Source organism: Podarcis muralis, chromosome 2 (genome assembly GCF_964188315.1).
Source record: "Podarcis muralis chromosome 2, rPodMur119.hap1.1, whole genome shotgun sequence".
NCBI lineage: Eukaryota > Metazoa > Chordata > Lepidosauria > Squamata > Lacertidae > Podarcis > Podarcis muralis.
The window spans coordinates 61,311,582-61,329,257 of record NC_135656.1 but is presented as its reverse complement, the minus strand read 5'-3'; the positions used below and the strand labels follow the sequence as shown (position 1 = coordinate 61,329,257).

The 17,676-nt window shown below is 42.7% G+C and overlaps 1 protein-coding gene across 6 annotated transcripts in view; it reads right to left on the bottom strand.

Moving 5' to 3' along the window:
• Positions 1 to 211: 211 nt before the first annotated feature.
• RUFY1 (RUN and FYVE domain containing 1) overlaps positions 212 to 17,676 on the bottom strand; it is a 28,248-nt gene continuing 10,783 nt past the window's right edge. For all 6 annotated transcript variants that reach the window (XM_028718224.2, XM_028718225.2, XM_028718228.2 and 3 more), the window contains exons 3-18: positions 17,477 to 17,594; positions 15,913 to 16,014; positions 13,602 to 13,725; positions 13,016 to 13,077; positions 11,673 to 11,738; positions 10,958 to 11,027; positions 10,237 to 10,338; positions 9,691 to 9,807; positions 9,229 to 9,396; positions 7,226 to 7,323; positions 5,931 to 6,050; positions 4,269 to 4,398; positions 3,636 to 3,730; positions 2,467 to 2,515; positions 1,888 to 1,965; positions 212 to 929 (exon numbers count right to left, since the gene is read on the bottom strand). In XM_028718224.2, the coding sequence (XP_028574057.2) occupies positions 789 to 929; positions 1,888 to 1,965; positions 2,467 to 2,515; positions 3,636 to 3,730; positions 4,269 to 4,398; positions 5,931 to 6,050; positions 7,226 to 7,323; positions 9,229 to 9,396; positions 9,691 to 9,807; positions 10,237 to 10,338; positions 10,958 to 11,027; positions 11,673 to 11,738; positions 13,016 to 13,077; positions 13,602 to 13,725; positions 15,913 to 16,014; positions 17,477 to 17,594 (1,640 nt within the window). In that variant the 3' untranslated portion in view covers positions 212 to 788. The remainder of the gene's footprint in view (positions 930 to 1,887; positions 1,966 to 2,466; positions 2,516 to 3,635; positions 3,731 to 4,268; positions 4,399 to 5,930; positions 6,051 to 7,225; positions 7,324 to 9,228; positions 9,397 to 9,690; positions 9,808 to 10,236; positions 10,339 to 10,957; positions 11,028 to 11,672; positions 11,739 to 13,015; positions 13,078 to 13,601; positions 13,726 to 15,912; positions 16,015 to 17,476; positions 17,595 to 17,676) is intronic.

Here is a 17,676-nt window from a genome sequence, read left to right as displayed (position 1 = left end):
ACTGCATTACACCACTGTTTCACATTTCTTTGAACTTTCACAAATGTAAAGAAAAAGATCCTCACTTTGCATTGACATGTTTGTTAACTTCTGCCTCCATTGCAGTTCTTATCACCACCTTGTAAGCAAGTTTTGCCATATGAATTTTTTTGCACATGGTTGAAGTCACTGTTAAATCTGAATTGCAAGAAACTTGCAAATATTGATGAACTTGTTTAATTGCATTTAAGTCTTTATTGCGTAATCACTATTTTGCAGGTGCTTTAGAAACACTATATACTCTATTTACTTTTGAAGTAAAGGCACATTCTTTATACATTACGTAAAAAATTATTCCATAGGGACTAAGATTGACATTTTTTTCTTTAACATATAAATCTAGAGGAATTTTTGAGTGGAACTGTTACAATAGGTAGAGGGGATTAAAGTGTTGAGAAAAGTAATGTATTTTAGAGGTCAAATGTACAAATGTCGAAGTACAAAGTTAAATACAAACAATAGCTTTTTACATCTTAAAAACAAAATCAGAAGTATGACCGCATCTCAAGATTGCAGCACAATGAGCACATTTAGGGTTATCTCTGGCACTTCATTCTATGCATTATCAGTTTTTATTATTTTGGTAAGCCCAATTTGTATAAATGAAACCTCATGTCCCATTCTATCATGGGAAACTAGTACCATAAGAAAGTGATACATACTGGTGGCATTTAGATTCCCAATAAAGCCTATTAAACATTTGGTTCATTCTCAGTTTTAAATGATTTTCCTGTGGACAAGCCAATGTCTTAGGAAGAAGATGAACATCTCTGAAGCAGTAAAGTGTGGCAAGTATCACAAACTCGTACAGGCTTTGGATAGGATGGAAGTGCAAGTTCATTGCTGGAACAAGTGTTGCAAAAGATGTCACCGCAGTTTCGACAGTGGTGCTGCAAAGGTAGTGAAAACACAGTATTAGGACTATAAGCAAAAGCAATTCTTAAATATAGGCTCCAAAACAAAGGAAACTGCAAGTCTCACTAAGATAAATGGAAATAAAGTCAGCCCTCCTGAAGTGCTACGATAAAAGAGTTTGGACTGAAATCAAAGGAGAGTTGTAAACAACATAAAGCCTATGGTCTCAATCAACAGAATGCATTTCAGATAATTTTCATATTTGTTATCTAGGGTAAAAGTATGGTTTCCTGGCTTTGTAAAATGATTCTAAATTTGCAAACTTAACATAGCCCCAAAGGAGCTGCTCCTTTAAAAAAGTATTAAAGATTTCTCAGTTTACAAAAGTACCACATTGCCTCTTTTTTCACATTTTCTACAGAACAGTTTCATTTGTTGTGAGACCTTAAGTGTTGTGGGATTTTGGAGCAGTATTTTGTATATTATGGATACCATCCCCTTGCCGTGTCCCTTTGCTGTTAGGAGGTTTTTCAAAAGTGGTAAAGTTGCTGCTGATTTTACTACTGGATTGTTTTGAGGAGGAGCTGTTCATTTTGTACAGGTCTGTACATTAAGATAATTCAACTGAGGAAATAATTCCTCAGCGGTGGCACTCCAATTTTGATATACTTTCCCCAGAAGCTCACTTAGTATCAGGTCTTTGATACCAAAACATAATAGTATCCACCAAGTACTTGTTTGCTGATGCATGTCTCGGGACTGAACTGGGTGGGATGTTACAAATCTAAATTCCACAGGGTGTAAAAAACAACCATTAGTAGATGTGCTTCAAGGCTCAAATTTACTTTTTCTGCACTTTCATCCCTGATCCTCCTTGTTGCTGTTCTATAAAGGGAGGTCGTGCTTTAGAAATTGCTCTCTCCCAGGCAAGTCTCCCAGATACATGGAATAATTCAGAATTTTACCAGGAGGCTTGTTAGCCCTTTATATTACCTTTCTTCTTGAAATAGAAAATTCCTTCTCACATTGTTTACAGTGGGTTGCTTCGTCATCTTTTAGCCACGTATGACCCTAAAACAAAATGAATTATTTCAATATACAGCTTCTCATGTAAGGCATCAGTGAACTGTAGGCTTCAAAGAGGCTGAATGGTTGTCTAGGTAACGTTGGCCTAGCCATAGCATCAAGTATTTCTAGCATTCCCCCCTCCCTGCCTACCAAAAGGGGGAAAAAAAGATTTAAGCTGGTACCCTATCCACACTTAACTGGGTGTAAGTGCCAATCAAACATAATGGAATTTGTTTCTGAATAAGCATCCAAAGGACTATATGTAACTGGTAGTGTCCATTCAGACTAGAGCATGCCATGTTTAGAGAACAAAAGCAAAAATTAAAAATTAAGGTATTTAAAAGCTGCTACTACAAGTTTGAAAATGACACACTCCTGATAACTGAGGCAAAGTATCCCATGCTAGCAGGGGCAGAGATGCAAATAATGAAGCAGCAGCAGCAGCAGCAGCAATCACCAACCAGCTTGCTAATGAATGCCAGAATGCTGTTAAAGCTGCAATACCTTTAATGCTTTATTCACTTCTTTAATATCTTCCATCTTAAGCTTGGATCTAGAAAAAATAATAAAATTAATAGCAGCATTTTACATTTGTATTGTGCTTTACAGTATTCAGAGGACACCACATACACTGTATGGTGATCCTTACAATAACCCCCGCAAGGTCCATTATTATTATTATTATCATCATCATCATCATCTCCACACTGCAGATGGAGTGGGGCTAGCGAAGGGCAAAATAGTGGTTAGTCGAAGGCAACTTGGTGAGTTCATGGCAGAGGAGTGTTTCAGACCAGTGACTTCCAATTTGTAGCTCATCCTACTGATATGCAAGCTCTCAGACTGGAGAAATGGTTCTAGAAGGAAACACATTCCAAATTGAAGGGACCAAAAAGTTGCCTTGAACCACCCATATTTCCATCCCAGTAGCATGTTTTTGAATCACTTGCTCCTTATGCAGCTAACTTACTAACTTTTAACAGCAGCATCCTCTATTGTTTCGCGCTGTGCAATAGCAAGGTTTTCTCCCCCTCTCGTAATAATAGGAACCTGGGGCCATCCAATGAAACAATACTGTTAAGATTTAGGAAGACAAAATGAGGTGCTGCTTATTCAGAGCTAAAATCATGGAATTTGCTCCCACAAAGGAGCAACTTTGATGACCGAAAGACAGATTCATGGCTAAAGCTATCAAAAGCTGCAAACCATGATGGCTATGCTCTACCTCCAACCCGAAGGATCGTATGCCTCTGAATGCCAGTTGCCAGGAACTACAAGCAGGGAGAGAGTGTTCACACTCAGATCCTGCTTGTGGGCTTCCCATAGGCATCTGGTTGGCCACTGAGAACAGGCAGCTGGACCAGATGGGCCTTTGATCCAGCAGGTCTGTAAATTATGTTTAAAATTGGAGTCACATGGTGTGCTTCCTCCTGTTTACAGCTGTGCTTCTGCCATTTGCTGCAGGAAACACTGGTGTAGCCATGACAAACAATTGCCATATAAAACATGCTTTAGTTGAGATTCCTGCATTGCAGGGAGTTGGACTAGATGACCCTTGGCATCCCTACCAACTCTACAATTCTATTCTTATCTTACACAAGTTAACTCAATAATGCATCTTCTCTGGGAATGAGAGATGAACAGAAAGGGGCCCAATATCAGAACATGCTTACTGGCTAAGGTGAAGCCCCATTTCTTGAAGGGCTTGCTCCTGTTCTTCGCAGACCTTTTCCAATTGCTGCTTCTCTTCCTGCAGTTTTCGCAACTCCTACAAAACAAAACACAAAAAAGGCTATATAGTTTTCATTAGGAAATTCCTCCTCCTGCTGCTATTTTGAACTTGACTGATAAGATCTCAACCATATCACTTTTGGGTGAAGGAGAGAAAAACTGACTACCTGCCGTTTGTAAAAATGTATTACCTTGCTATTAAGCCAATGAATGGTTGACTTCGCCTTAACCATCCAATATGTTGAAAAAACCTGTGTGTGGAAAGGCTCCTAGTCTTAGCCATGGCGATGTTGCCAAAAGACTGGCTTTATTCAGCCTAAGGAGGATGCTCACTTGATCATTTGCTGATCAGAGAAAGAACAGTTCTTCCCTGGTGGCTAAGTGTTCTTGAACCAGTAGCTTACAACAACCCCTGTACCCTTAAAGGAGAGAATCTGCCACGTTACATACTAGTAGAAAGGCACCCGAGTTACTTCCCCACGTTTCCTGTCCTGCATTCTTCAAGTTGATGCCCTACAGAGGTTCTGGACTACAGCATTTGGTCTGGCTGCGATTTGGATTTCCAGCTCACTTACCTTTTTTAACCCTTCCACTTGCTGCAGTTCTGTTTTTAGCAAAGCTGTAGTGTCCTTCTCTTGATGCAGCTGATGTTGCAGAGTCTGCCGCTGCTCTTTCTCGGATTTTAATTCTCTCTCAAGAGTTAAACTGTTTTAAATTCAGAGACCAAATAAACAAATGCCAAGTTAGAAACAAAGCTTGTTGAACAGCAGTATTTACTTCGCTAGAAATTCTTGAAATAATTATGGGGGTGGGGTAAGGTAGCATGCTCCTGAAGCCACAAGGGAGGAGTTTTGAATTTCTGTGTAGATAGTGGATATCACTTGGGAAGACAGGTGTACTGGAAGAAGCAAAGATCACCAGTGTCAAAGCAATGATTCTTCAACATCAACTTCGTCGGACTGGTCATGTTGTGCGGATGCCTGATTATAGTCTTTGAAAGCAACTACTCTATTCTGAACTTAAAAATGGACAGTGTAATGCTGGTGGTCAACAAAAGAAGTTTAAAGACTCTCTCAAGGCAAATCTAAAAAAATGTAGTATAAACACTGACAATTGGGAAACACTGGCCTGCAAGCACTCCAATTGGAGAACAACCTTTGCCAAAAGTGTCATGGACTTTGAAGACACTCAAACTCAGAACAAAAGGGAGAAATGAGCTAAGAGGAAGGCAGGTTTGGCAAACCCTCACCATGATAAACTCCTGCCCGGAAATCTATGTCCCCACTGTGGAAGGATGTGCGGATCCAGAACTGGCCTCCACAGTCACCTACAGAAACCGTTAAGACCGTGTTCATGGAAGACAATCTTACTCAACGACGAGTGATCACCAAAAAAGGTGATGTAGAGAAAAGCTTATGGAAAGGGGTGGACACTGACGTTCCTGCTTTTGCCTCTCCTTAGCAGCCCCAGAGATGTCTATGAAGATTGGGGCCCTCTGAAAATGAGGCGGGCTGTGGCATGGGACACTTTTTTCCCCTGCAAAATTTAGCAGAGGCACTTTCCACAAGCAAAATTCCAACTCACGGAAGGCCTCTATGTCCACTTTTAATGAATTGCTCCCTTACCCCCCAACCCCCTCCCCCACCACATATAGCAAGGGGAATCCAACCTGCAAAAGCTTATCTGGGGCTGCCAGGGGGATAAGGAGATGGGAGTGCCTGCTTCTGCCCACCCCTTTCGCTGGATCCAACTGAGTGGCTGGGATCCAGAGAGCTACTTTAGGCATGTGAGTTTCTGGGTGATGTTTTCTTTTAACAGCACACCCTCATTTTGGAACGTCTCTGTTTCACGAGTCATTTGCCATGTTTCTTGAGCTGAGTGCTGCTAAGAAATCCAAATTCATAGGCTCCTTTGGGACATGCACGAAAAGAGATATGCAGTTCTTCATTTCTTTAGTCCCAGCCAATAAGAGTGGCAACAAGTTAAACCAGGCCCTGCCTTTAGAAACTACAGGCACAATCAATCTGAAGCAATATATGGAAGAATGCATAAGAAATGGCAGTTCAAAACGATCACAGCTCCCATATCATATTAGAAAGTTTAGTGTCAACTAATTTGCTGTGCTGATGCATCTTGTTAGCTTTGTGGCTAGATGGTTTTGTGAGGCATTTAAGCTGTGAATTAAACGCTCTGTTTCCAGGAAAACCAAGGATAAACAATACGTAATACAAGGTTACCACTTGTTATCCAGCTGGATTAGCTGCTGTTTCAAGGTCACAATTTTGCCACCCAGTTCTTGTTTCAGTTTGACATTTTTTTCTTCTGCAACCTGCCTGGCCTTTTCTGCATGCTGCAATCTAAAAAAGAAGAAAAAAGACACACACACAAGTTACATAGAACTATAGTAGGCTTTCCCTCTTGCCAAAGCTACCACCTTTGAACACACCCTTATCATGCATTAACATGTTATATTAGAAGAAGAGTTTGGATTTGATATCCCGCTTTATCACTACCCGAAGGAGTCTCAAAGTGGCTAACATTCTCCTTTCCCTTCTTCCCCCACAACAAACACTCTGTGAGGTGAGTGGAGCTGAGAGACTTCAAAGAGGTGTGACTGGCCCAAGGTCACCCAGCAGCTGCATGTGGAGGAGCGGGGACGCGAACCCGGTTCCCCAGATTACGAGTCTATCGCTCTTAACCACTACACCACACTGGTCAGTAGCTACTGCAGGGTAGGTAGGTCAGCCTTCAGCACTCTGGCCCACAAGGGTCTGTCTAAGTTACCCTGTCTAGCAAGGAGACAGATGTTCACCAGTCCTAGCCTGAGCTTGGGGAAGTTGGGCCAATCAGCTTATGTCTTCAGCTCCTAAGGAGACCACCAGTGAACAGTGCTTCAGTGAACGGCCCTAACAGCTATTTAAGCCCCATGTGCCCTGATGGAGGGCATTAGAAAAGGCAGCCAGGCAGCTCATGCCATCAGCTCCTGAAGGGACCATCGAATGGCCTGAGAGAATCCTGTTCTATGCTTTTAAACTGTTGTTTTAGTATGTTAAAAGCATAAATCACCTTAGGGTGCACTGGCAGAAACGCGGCATATAAATGAACAATTCTCTTAAAAGTACAACTTGCCGTTCCCTCTTGCAAATTCATCAGTTTTCCATTCCGCCCAAGGGCATCCCAAGCCTCCCCTGCATGGCTCTTTTCCTTTTCCTCCCCTGATTTTTCCACCACATTGAACTTTCTCACATGTCTGCCTTATCCTTCTTCAGCATCTAGCACAGGGGTGAGGAACCTCAGGTTCAGGGGCCAAATTAAGCCCTCCAGGGCTTTCTACATGGCCCTTGGGAGTCTGGCCATGCCACTCCTGATCACAGAAAGGTAAAGGGGATTACAGGAAATAGGTCAGTGGGTCATCCATGCCTTCCCTAGAAACATGTTGTGCCCATGAAAGGAAACTAATGTTGACTTTGGAAACATTAAAAATTGGGGAACTAGGCAGGTCACAGCTAATCAGGCTTATGGAAGGGATTACCTGCCCTCCATCTGCTTGACAGAAGACATCATTTGATCCGTTTTGCCTTCAAAGGATGATATTGCTTCACTTTTCTGCTGCAACGAACCTTCTGCATTCTGGAGGGAAAGAATCAAACTGCTCACTGCAAAATTGTTCTGAGACTACAAAACCCAAACCATTCCAGGTCCATATATGATTAGCTTAGTAATGAAACAGGTCAGTAAGTTACTTCATCATGTCTCCCTCTTCATACTGAAATAGGTTTTTCCCCCCACTTCAAAAGGCAGAGAATAAAGTTGCCTCACTACCGTAATGCTAGAACAGGCAACGTGGAGGCAAGAATCAAGGAACTGGCTTAACATTGGGATCTGAGAAAAGATGAATTAGACATTTGAAAATAAGTTTAATACTCCACAGCTAAAAGCCAAATTAATACAAGGAAACCACTATTGTGCAAGCCCCATCCTATGTCTATATACAAACCACGTGAGTCTCTCACATACTTTTAAGGCATCTCAGAGGGGAAAAAAAGATTTATGGGATTCTCTCACTGACCCTTAATACTATCTATCATCCAGACAATAAGCAGAGATGTACACAGGCATTGCAATCTTCAGACCTCCTGGCCAAAACAAGTGACTGAAAAACTAAGCTGATTAGAGAGAAATCAAGAGCCGTGTTTCCCCGGCTGTCATGGCTAAAGAATGTTTAGCTAAGCAATCTCCTCCTTTCAACTGTATCATGTGAAGAGGCCCTTACTCGTAAGCAGGAAGTTTTCTTTTTCTTCCAGCCACTAAGAATGTGAATGAATGTTGTGCTCACTATACATCACTGAGTACATGAAAAGGGCAGGATTCATCTTACCAGCCCTGTCAGTGGAAGCCCTGCGCAAGGACTTCTGCTTGGGCAATGGGGATCCCTCTAAACACACGCCCTAATTGAGTCAAGGCGTGTCATGAGAATCCCCACTCCAAACAGAGTGCAGGGGGAGAAAAAGGGGGATTGTTCCAACTACTAAGATGAAATGCTTATTGGAAGAGTGCAATGTTAAATTCCACCCAAAATGCATATTCATGCAAGGTTGGTTGTGTCTACTCATAATCCTAACAGGGTGACAAATCCCCACAATAAAAATTAATGTAAGAAACTTCTATATAACTGAACCAGAAGGCATATGCAGTTGAGACAGAGGGCCGTGGTTTATGAAGCTAGGAATGAGCATCAGGTCTGTATGCACTCTTCCTGCCATGCTCACTTTGGTTCATTTGGATGCAATGGCATAGGCGCCGACTCCATGGGGCTTGAGGGGGCCCGAGCCCCCTCAAAAATTCGTTTGGGGGGGCTCTGCCCCCCCAATAATCTCCGGCGCCCCTCCAGCAGAGCGCCATCGCCGCCCCTCCCCCAGCCCAAAATGCACAGGGAGGGGCGGGCTGCATGCCTCCTGCCCTCCCTCCTGAGCAAAAGCTCCACCCAATTTCCTTTGGAGCTGATTAATAGGCACAGCACGCTCTCCCCTATTCGCTCACGAGGAGGCGGCGCCACTTTATTTGCATATTCATGAGCTTATTTATTATTCATGAGCTTTCCCGGGCCCCCCCAATATTTTTTATAAGTCCGCGTCCCTGTGCAATGGGGAACTCTAGTTTAAACAAACCAGGATCTCTCCACTGAAGCCAATGTATAAGGGGAAGGAAGAATGTGTGGGCTTGGGCAGGCCACTCTCCTTTTCAGTTCTCCATTTATAAACCTGAGCTCAACAGTGATCCTACATCAAGGGTAGCCAGTGTGGTGACCTCCTGTGTTGGGGACCATAACTCCATCACGTCAGCATGGCCAGCAGTCGGGAATGATGGGAGTTAAAGTCCAAACATATCTGGAGGGCTGCACACAGGCCACCCCTGTGCTACAACACAGGGCTTTTGCAAGGACGAAGCTAATGATCAGAACGCACTGTACACATTTAAAGTGTTATGCTCATACCTAGCGAATAGGTTGCTTCTCCATTTACTTAACAAATTTACCTGAGATTTATTAAACATCTGCAAATTGATAGCTTTAACTTCCTCCAGCTGCTGGCGAAGGGCCACCAAAGTGTCCTGTTTTTCATGAGTATCTTTCTCCAGGAGCTTCATAGCAATTTCCATTTCTGTTTTCATTCCAATCTGCAGCTCCAGCTCTTTTTCCAGCTCCTTTAAAAATAAAATTCAAATCTGCATAAAGTAACAAATATTTTCTGTTGAGCTGTGTAAAACCTGACCCGTGTGAACTTGTGTTTTTATAGATTGTGTGACAATGGCTGGAATCAAAAGAAGCTGAAGGTTGCTTCTGAAAGCATGCTGACACTATTCAGCGCCCCCCCCCCATAGTCGCAAAGAGGGATCAGGGGACCCCTGGCACAGCATCCAAGCAAGCTTGCTATGATGGTGCATACAGAAACCGAACAAACAATGATTCGCTCCAGTTAATGAATTATGGTGTTTCACCGTTCGGATTCTTTTCTCCTCTTTCAGTTGCTTCCAGACATCACTGTACATTTCATCCAGGCCTTGCCGTGACTGCTTGTATGTTTCCAGTTCAACTTTGGTGTCCTGTTTTGTTACCTAGAATAAAAGGTTATTTGAGAAATCAACCTGTTGGTAGAGTAGGTAAGATTCTCACAAGAGAAATTATGTTTATTTAGAAGTGATTTTATATCTACAGACAGTATTAACTACAGGAAGATATGTATTATTGTTGTTTTATTAATTTATGAATATATAAAATAATCTACCTGGAAAAGCTTGTTGCAACAAAAATGTTTTCAATTGTGTCTAAAAGCTACAAATGCAGAGTGCCTGTTGTATGTCAACGAAGATGTTCCCTAAAACAGAGGCAGCCACACTGAAAGTCCTTCTGCAGGCTCCTGATATTTTAGGGACTTAAAGAAGACTCTCCTGCACAAAGTGTCCTACAGAGGTATGCTAATGTTTAAATGGAAAACAAGTTCCTAGGTGGACCTCCACACACACCAGCTACATACTGTATCTGACCTCGACATGCTTTTCGCTTCGTTCACGGATTAGTTCATTTTCTTGCTTCAGCTCCTGCTGCTCTTCCTGAAGTGCCCTGATCCGATCAGTTGCTGCTGCCAGCTGACAAACAGAGGTGGGTGTGAGAAGAGAGAAGACAAATCACCATGCATCATCTGGATTAATATTTAAAAACATCCCATTCAACTGCAGCCTGAAAGATCAGGCAAGCTCATATTTCATAATTCAGCCACTAAGGTGGATACACACAACTGTTTTATTATTCCAAGACAGAAACTGGCAAGTTTTTCTGTTGATGAACATTCCTTTCAGAAAGGACGCATGAGAGGGAAAACTTCTCAGTCTTAAAATGGTTAAGTCCTTCTTAGTCCAGACACTGTGTAAGTGCTGTAGTTCAATGGCAGAGCACTTGCCTCTCCCCTCTGAAACAGTGATGACTTGCTACTAGTCAGCGTCAGCAACACTAAGCTAGATGGAGCAATGGTCTAACTTGGTATAGAAGCAGCTTCCTATGTTTCATGTACCTTTAGGTTGTATACGAGAGGAAATGAACTATCTGGCTCTCCTCACCATGACCTTTCCAGCTTCCCAATTCCTATCAGTTTTGCTCTGCTCAGGAAACCCATTTGATAAGATTCGCAGTTTCAAGAAGGAAGTCACTTCAAAATTTTCAAAAAGGAGCAGGCACCAGTAGCAATTGAAAAGCTTGAGCACCACAAACCTCTTCTTGGAGCTTTGAATTGGTCTTCTCTAGGCACTCTATCTTGGTCTGCAGATCTCCAACAGTGCAACTGTGACAAAAAGATTACCAAGACCCGCTTAACATTAGCCACTCAAAAAAATGCCAAGTGTTGAAGGGAAGTCTAAGTAACCAAGATTTATTCTGTTTTTTGTTTCCCGCCCCCCCCCCAAAGAAACACTTAGCCCTCACAGTTTAAGAAAATTAATGAAAAATATAATGGTATGCAAAACACTATTATTGGATTGTAAATATGGGGGTTTAAAGTGGGGGAGTTACAAGGCTAGCAGAACTAGGTGCTAGAAGAGCAAGATAGTACAGTGGTACCTTGGTTTGCAACCGTCTTGGATTACAACCGTTTTGGATTACAACCATGTCAAACCTGGAAGTCTGTGTCCCATTTTTTGGATTACAACCAATTTATTTTTGGATGACAACCAATTTTTTTGGGAGGCCCCATTGGCGAAAGCGTGCCTTGGGTTACAACCTGTTCGAACCTCCGGAACGAATTATGGTTGTAAACCAAGGTACCGCTGTACGAAGAAAAGGGGCAGATCCCTCTGAAGGAATAAGCATGAAACCCGTTTTTCAATAGTATAGCATTCCTTAAACTGCTGCCGTAGCTAAAGCTGTGATTTTAAACATGGGGGAGGGGAAGAGGACAGGGGGAAATCAAGTTTTCACCAAGGAAGCCTACCTTAGATGGCGGTTAAGTTCTTCTACATAATGTTTCTGATCAAGCACCGCAGTAATGCCTCCATCTCTGATATTGAAATAAAGATGGTATTTTAAAGAATGGCTCATTCTCTCAAGTGCAACATTTATATTAGAGACATTCCAGAATGGCAGCCATATAGGTTCTCTTGCAGCAAAAACAACAGGAGCTTTGTGGCATCTTAAAGACTAATAAATGCATTATGGAATAAGTTTTTTTGTGGACTATAGTCAGTTTGCCACAAGACTTGTCATGTTATATTAGATGAAAGTTATCATACAAAAAGCTACATATGCATTATATATGCCAATGCTCTTCCTTTATTAGGACCAGTTTGGTGTCAACAAGATGTGCAGCTGGATTTTTAAAAAAATGATAGGGGATAAATGACTCCAAGGGGTTAAAACCAGCCCCACATTCTGACCAGCAAGGTCAAATTGCAGCTACAGTGGTGCCCCGCAAGATGAATGCCTTGCAAGACGAAAAACTCGCCAGACGAAAGGGTTTTCCGTTTTTTGAGTCGTTCCGCAAGATGAATTTCCCTATGGGCTTGCTTCACAAGACAAAACGTCTTGCGAGTTCTTGCGAGTTTGTTTCCTTTTTCTTAAAGCCGCTAAGCCGTTAATAGCCGCTAAGCCGCTAATAGCCGCTAATAGCCGTGTTTCGCAAGACGAAAAAACCGCAAGACGAAGAGACTCGCGGAACGGATTAATTTCGTCTTGCGAGGCACCACTGTACACCCAAAATAGAGATGCTGAGAAAAACCATTATCAATATGAAAAGATAGTTAGGACACCAATGTGTAAAGACACAAAGAAACTGGGTTTTTAAAAATTAATTCTCCACACAGTTAAGAGCAGGTAAAAAACACAGTTTTAAAAGCTCTGTCAGAAAAGCACCCAGGACTGCAATGGATGCATTGTTATGAATTATACATGTTATACAAATATAAAATGTACATGTTTTCTATGCAGCTTGTCCAGGTTCCCCAGTTAGTAGAGCATAGCTCCTTCAGTCCCCATTAGTTCAACAAGACAGGTGTATAGGACCTGTGTGTAGAAACAGGGGATGGGTAGAGGATGCTTGCCCTTAAAACCAAATTTGAGTGGAACTGGAGGGAAGGCCGCTGAAGCCAGAATTAGCATGTTTGAGCCTCTATATATTTCCTCTGCCCTATTTTTTTGTCAATAGCCTTTCTATATTCCATTTCTCCCACTCCTCTCTTTCTCAGAAAGAACTAAAGAAATCCCTAAATATAGGTTCATCTACTTTAATTAAAAATTCTATTAAACAAAGATTAGGAACATAAATTCAACCTTACATACTCTTTGCTATTGTCACTGTTTTGTGTATCTTTAAGGTACAGGGAAAAATCAATCACTGCAACCTGAAAAGACAAATAAGATTCATTTACAATTGAATTAAGTGCCTCAACAGGATTAGCTATGCTTTACTTATTTTCATACCTTTCCTTCACATTCTAATAAATTGAGTTTTAAGGGAATAAAGCACAGGAGGCCAACTTTTTTCAGCCTGGGGGATGCATTCATCCTTGACCAACCCTCCATGGGGTGCACCAGCCAGTGCTGGGTGTGGTCACCCCACAAAATGGAAAGGAAGGAAACACTACGGCTCATAGTACAAAAAGTGCTTTTGGAAATGCTACTCATAGGGACTCAATTCACACACAAAGACACACACTGGCCTTAGCACAGTACGAGGGTCTCCCATACGGCAGTGAGTAGGGACAAGTGGCAGAATTGCTTCTGCTTGTTTAATGCCCCCATATGACCCCCCTGGCTTCAAGACAGATTTAGACTACTAGGATAATATAGGCCTGAACTACCAAAACACAAGTTATTCCTATCTACAGGGTTGTTTATGAATGTTAAATATCACTCCTAGGTTTACCTGGGTGTCCAAATCTTCTCCTTTTAAGCAGAGATTTGCATCAATGACATTCAGTCCCACAAGCAGACCTATGATCACAGCTCCTTCCTCTTCCATCATCAAGGCATCAGGCTCATAAAATTCACTAGGAAAGAAAACAGATAATTTAATAACTATTGTGTGTGTGTGTGTGTGGGGGGGTACTGTATTATCGCTCAGATTCAGAAGGAGGTAGACTCCACCGTGGGAGCAGGGCCAGGGCGGGAGAGTGCTAGAGTTCTGTCTGGTCCTGTTACATGGGATCAATTCCAGTCTGTTACCTCCGAGGATGTGGACAGGCTGCTTGGAAAAGTGAAACCGACCACCTGTCTCCTTGATCCTTGCCCATCCTGGCTGATAAAAGCGAGCCGGGAAGGGCTGGGCGATGGGCTCTGCGGGGTGGTGAATGCTTCCCTCTGTGAGGGAGCCTTCCCAGACCCGCTGAAAGAGGCGGTCATTAAACCGCTTCTTAAAAAAACATCTTTAGACCCGGCCAATTTGGCCAACTATCGCCCAGTCTCAAATCTACCATTCTTGGGCAAGGTGATTGAGCGGGTGGTTGCTGAACAACTCCAAGCACGCCTGGAGGAAACGGACCATTTGGATCCCTTCCAATCGGGATTCAGGTCTCACCATGGGACTGAAACTGCCTTGGTCGCGCTGGTTGATGATCTCCGGCGGGCTAGGGACAAAGGTGAGAGCTGTTTCCTAGTTCTGCTGGATCTCTCAGCGGCCTTTGACACCATCGACCATAACATCCTTCTGGACCGTCTAGAGGGGCTGGGAGCTGGGGGCACTGTCATACAGTGGTTCCGCTCCTTCCTCCTGGGTCGTGTCCAGAAAGTGGTGGTGGGGGATGAGTGCTCAGACCCCTGGGCTCTCACTTGTGGGGTGCCTCAGGGTTCTGTCCTCTCCCCCATGCTTTTTAATATCTATATGAAGCCGCTGGGAGAGATCATCAGGGGGTTTGGACTGGGTGTTCATCAGTACGCAGATGACACCCAGCTCTACCTCTCCTTTAAATCAGAACCAGTGAGGGCGGTGAAGGTCCTGTGTGAGTGCCTGGAGGCGGTTGGAGGATGGATGGCGGCTAACAGACTGAGGTTGAATCCTGACAAGACAGAAGTACTGTTTTTGGGGGACAGGGAGCGGGTTGGTGTGGGGGATTCCCTGGTCTTGAATGGGGTAACTGTGCCCCTAAAGGACCAGGTGCGTAGCCTGGGAGTCATTTTGGACTCACAGCTGTCCATGGAGGCGCAGGTTAACTCTGTGTCCAGGGCAGCTGTCTACCAGCTCCACCTGGTACGCAGGCTAAGACCCTACCTGCCCGCGAACTGTCTCGCCAGAGTGGTGCATGCTCTAGTTATCTCACGCTTGGACTACTGCAACGCGCTCTACGTGGGGCTACCTTTGAAGGTGACCCGGAAACTGCAATTAATCCAGAATGCGGCAGCTAGACTGGTGACTGGGAGTGGCCGCCGGGACCATATAACACCGGTTCTGAGAGACCTGCATTGGCTCCCAGTACGTTTCCGAGCACGATTCAAAGTGTTGGTGCTGACCTTTAAAGCCCTAAACGGCCTCGGTCCTGTATACCTGAAGGAGCGTCTCCACCCCCATCATTCAGCCCGGACACTGAGATCCAGCGCCGAGGGCCTTCTGGCGGTTCCCTCATTGCGAGAAGTGAGGCTACAGGGAACCAGACAGAGGGCCTTCTCGGTAGTGGCGCCCGCCCTGTGGAACGCCCTCCCATTAGATGTCAAAGAGATAAATAATTACCTGATATTCAGAAGACATCTTAAGGCAGCCCTGTTCAGGGAAGTTTTTAATATGTAATGCTGTACTGTTTTTAACACTGATTGGGAGCCGCCCAGAGTGGCTGGGGAAACTCAGCCAGATGGGCGGGGTATAAATAATAAATTATTATTATTATTATTATTATTATCCACCCAATTAAGACCAATTCAGTAAAGATTATACTGAGCTCAGTCCTTCCTATCAAGTTTATGGCCAGAATACAAGCATTAGTCTGAATCCAGATTAAAAAATAATAGTAACAGAAAGGAGATAATGCAAGCTGGTTTTCTCCCTCACCCCATTCCCTGCACCCTACCCTGTGCAACAGCAGCCTCTGAAAATCTTCTCTCAAGGGTTGGGAGACACTGGGGTGGGCTGAGGACTGCCAGCCCCCTTTCCATAGGCTTTTCTCTGGATCAAACTCATTTACGTTAGATGCTTCCCTGTGTGGCAAGAAGTGTTATTCCAGAATAATAATAAAAAGTTCAAAAGATACCTCAATAGATTCTTGTGGTCCAGGAGTACTTTCAGGTAGTCTGCCAGTTTCTTTTGCATCACAGCAAGATAAAGCCAAGCTCTGCCTCTTCCAATTGGGGTCCTACAATTCCACAAGGACACCAGGTGTCAAACATGCTATCCACTTGGTATATAAAAATGCATCAGATAAATGTTTCTGCAGTTTACCATGAGTACATATTTCCTGCAGCAGATAACTGTTTATTATACGAGCCAGATAAAAAACATTTAGGCCTACACATTTATTCATTGCCTTTCCTTTAACTGATTAATTAGTGAATTACCAATTAATATAAGTACTGTAATACCCAGTGCTTTTTTTCTGGGGGTACGCATACCCCTAAACATTTTGTGAATCTAAGTTTGGTCTCATTGATGGGCAGTATTTCAATATGAATAGGAAAATGAGAGTACCCCTAAACATATTTTTTTTAGAAAAAAGCACTGGAAATACCTTATTACAGAAGATTTGGAAAGAACATTTAAGTAAAGGAAATATTGTCATGAAATTCTACCCTTATTGATCCACAGCAGATTCCAACGTATAGTTAGCAGAGTAAAATCTTAAACACTTTGCAGGATTCCAAAAAAAATAGACCAGAGGCAATTAATATTTCATCCAGTAGAGCTTTACTGCTACTGAAGGCAAATGAGCATAATGGTCACAAATCCAATACATTCAGGATTGGCCCTGTCCATAAGAAATCCAGTTGCAGCAGACTTAACTTAAACTTACAATAACCTGTAATAAGTCTAAACCTTAACACTAAGCATACTATGTACAGAACACCACACCAGTAGGAAAAGAGATAGGAAGAGAAAAAGTGAACCCCAGGCTCCTTCTGGCCTATTTTTATAGTCAGCATGACCTTGCCAGAAGAGATAAGAGAACCAGTTTAAGCCAGCTGTACTCGGCTTCTCTGAAGGAATAACCAAAACATCATGAACCTTCTGCTTGTTTCTTTCACACAGAGAGGCTTCTGGAACCCTCTTGAATTAATTAGAATAGGAAAGATCTCTACATATCAGATCAATACTTTCTGTACTAAGAACTGCAAACTGGGAAAGTTTGACTACTGGGAAAGTCATATGGGCAGGTCTAAATAGTTAATATTGAAGCAGGTCCTACTGAGATCAATATGACTTTTTCCCAGTACCCACTTTAACGTTTCCCTCTGGCATCTGACACCTGTTGAAAACCCATTGCTCTGAATTAGCCCAACAATTCTTATAAAGAAAGAAAAAAGAAACCTGTAATAATTTTGACAGTCTTAAATGTAAAACGGTATTGGTAAAAGCATTAAATGACAGGAAAATGTAGCTAAACTGTCACTGTATACAACAACAGCATTAGCACTGGAAACCCCTGTCAATAAAGGATAATTTCAGTGAAATTTTCCCCATCTTTTAACTTGAAATTAGCCCATCATCTTGTTAACAAATCAACCCATAAAATATTATGAAGGTACATGAATACTATTAGCAACCTCATTCCTTATAACAATTTGTTTCCTTAACCTCAACTTGAATCTTTTAAAACTCACTTTAACTCTGGCAGATTTCTGACACTTGTTGCTAAATCTGATGCTTCTGGACAAAGTTTCTCCACCATCTCTAGAGGTCCAAAAAACGATTTGTTCTGCCCAATGAAACTCTTCTTAGCTAGATAAAAGGGAGGCAATGGAAAGGAAATAATGTTGCATTATTTCAGTTTAATGTGTGCAAAGTAAAAAGGTTCACAACA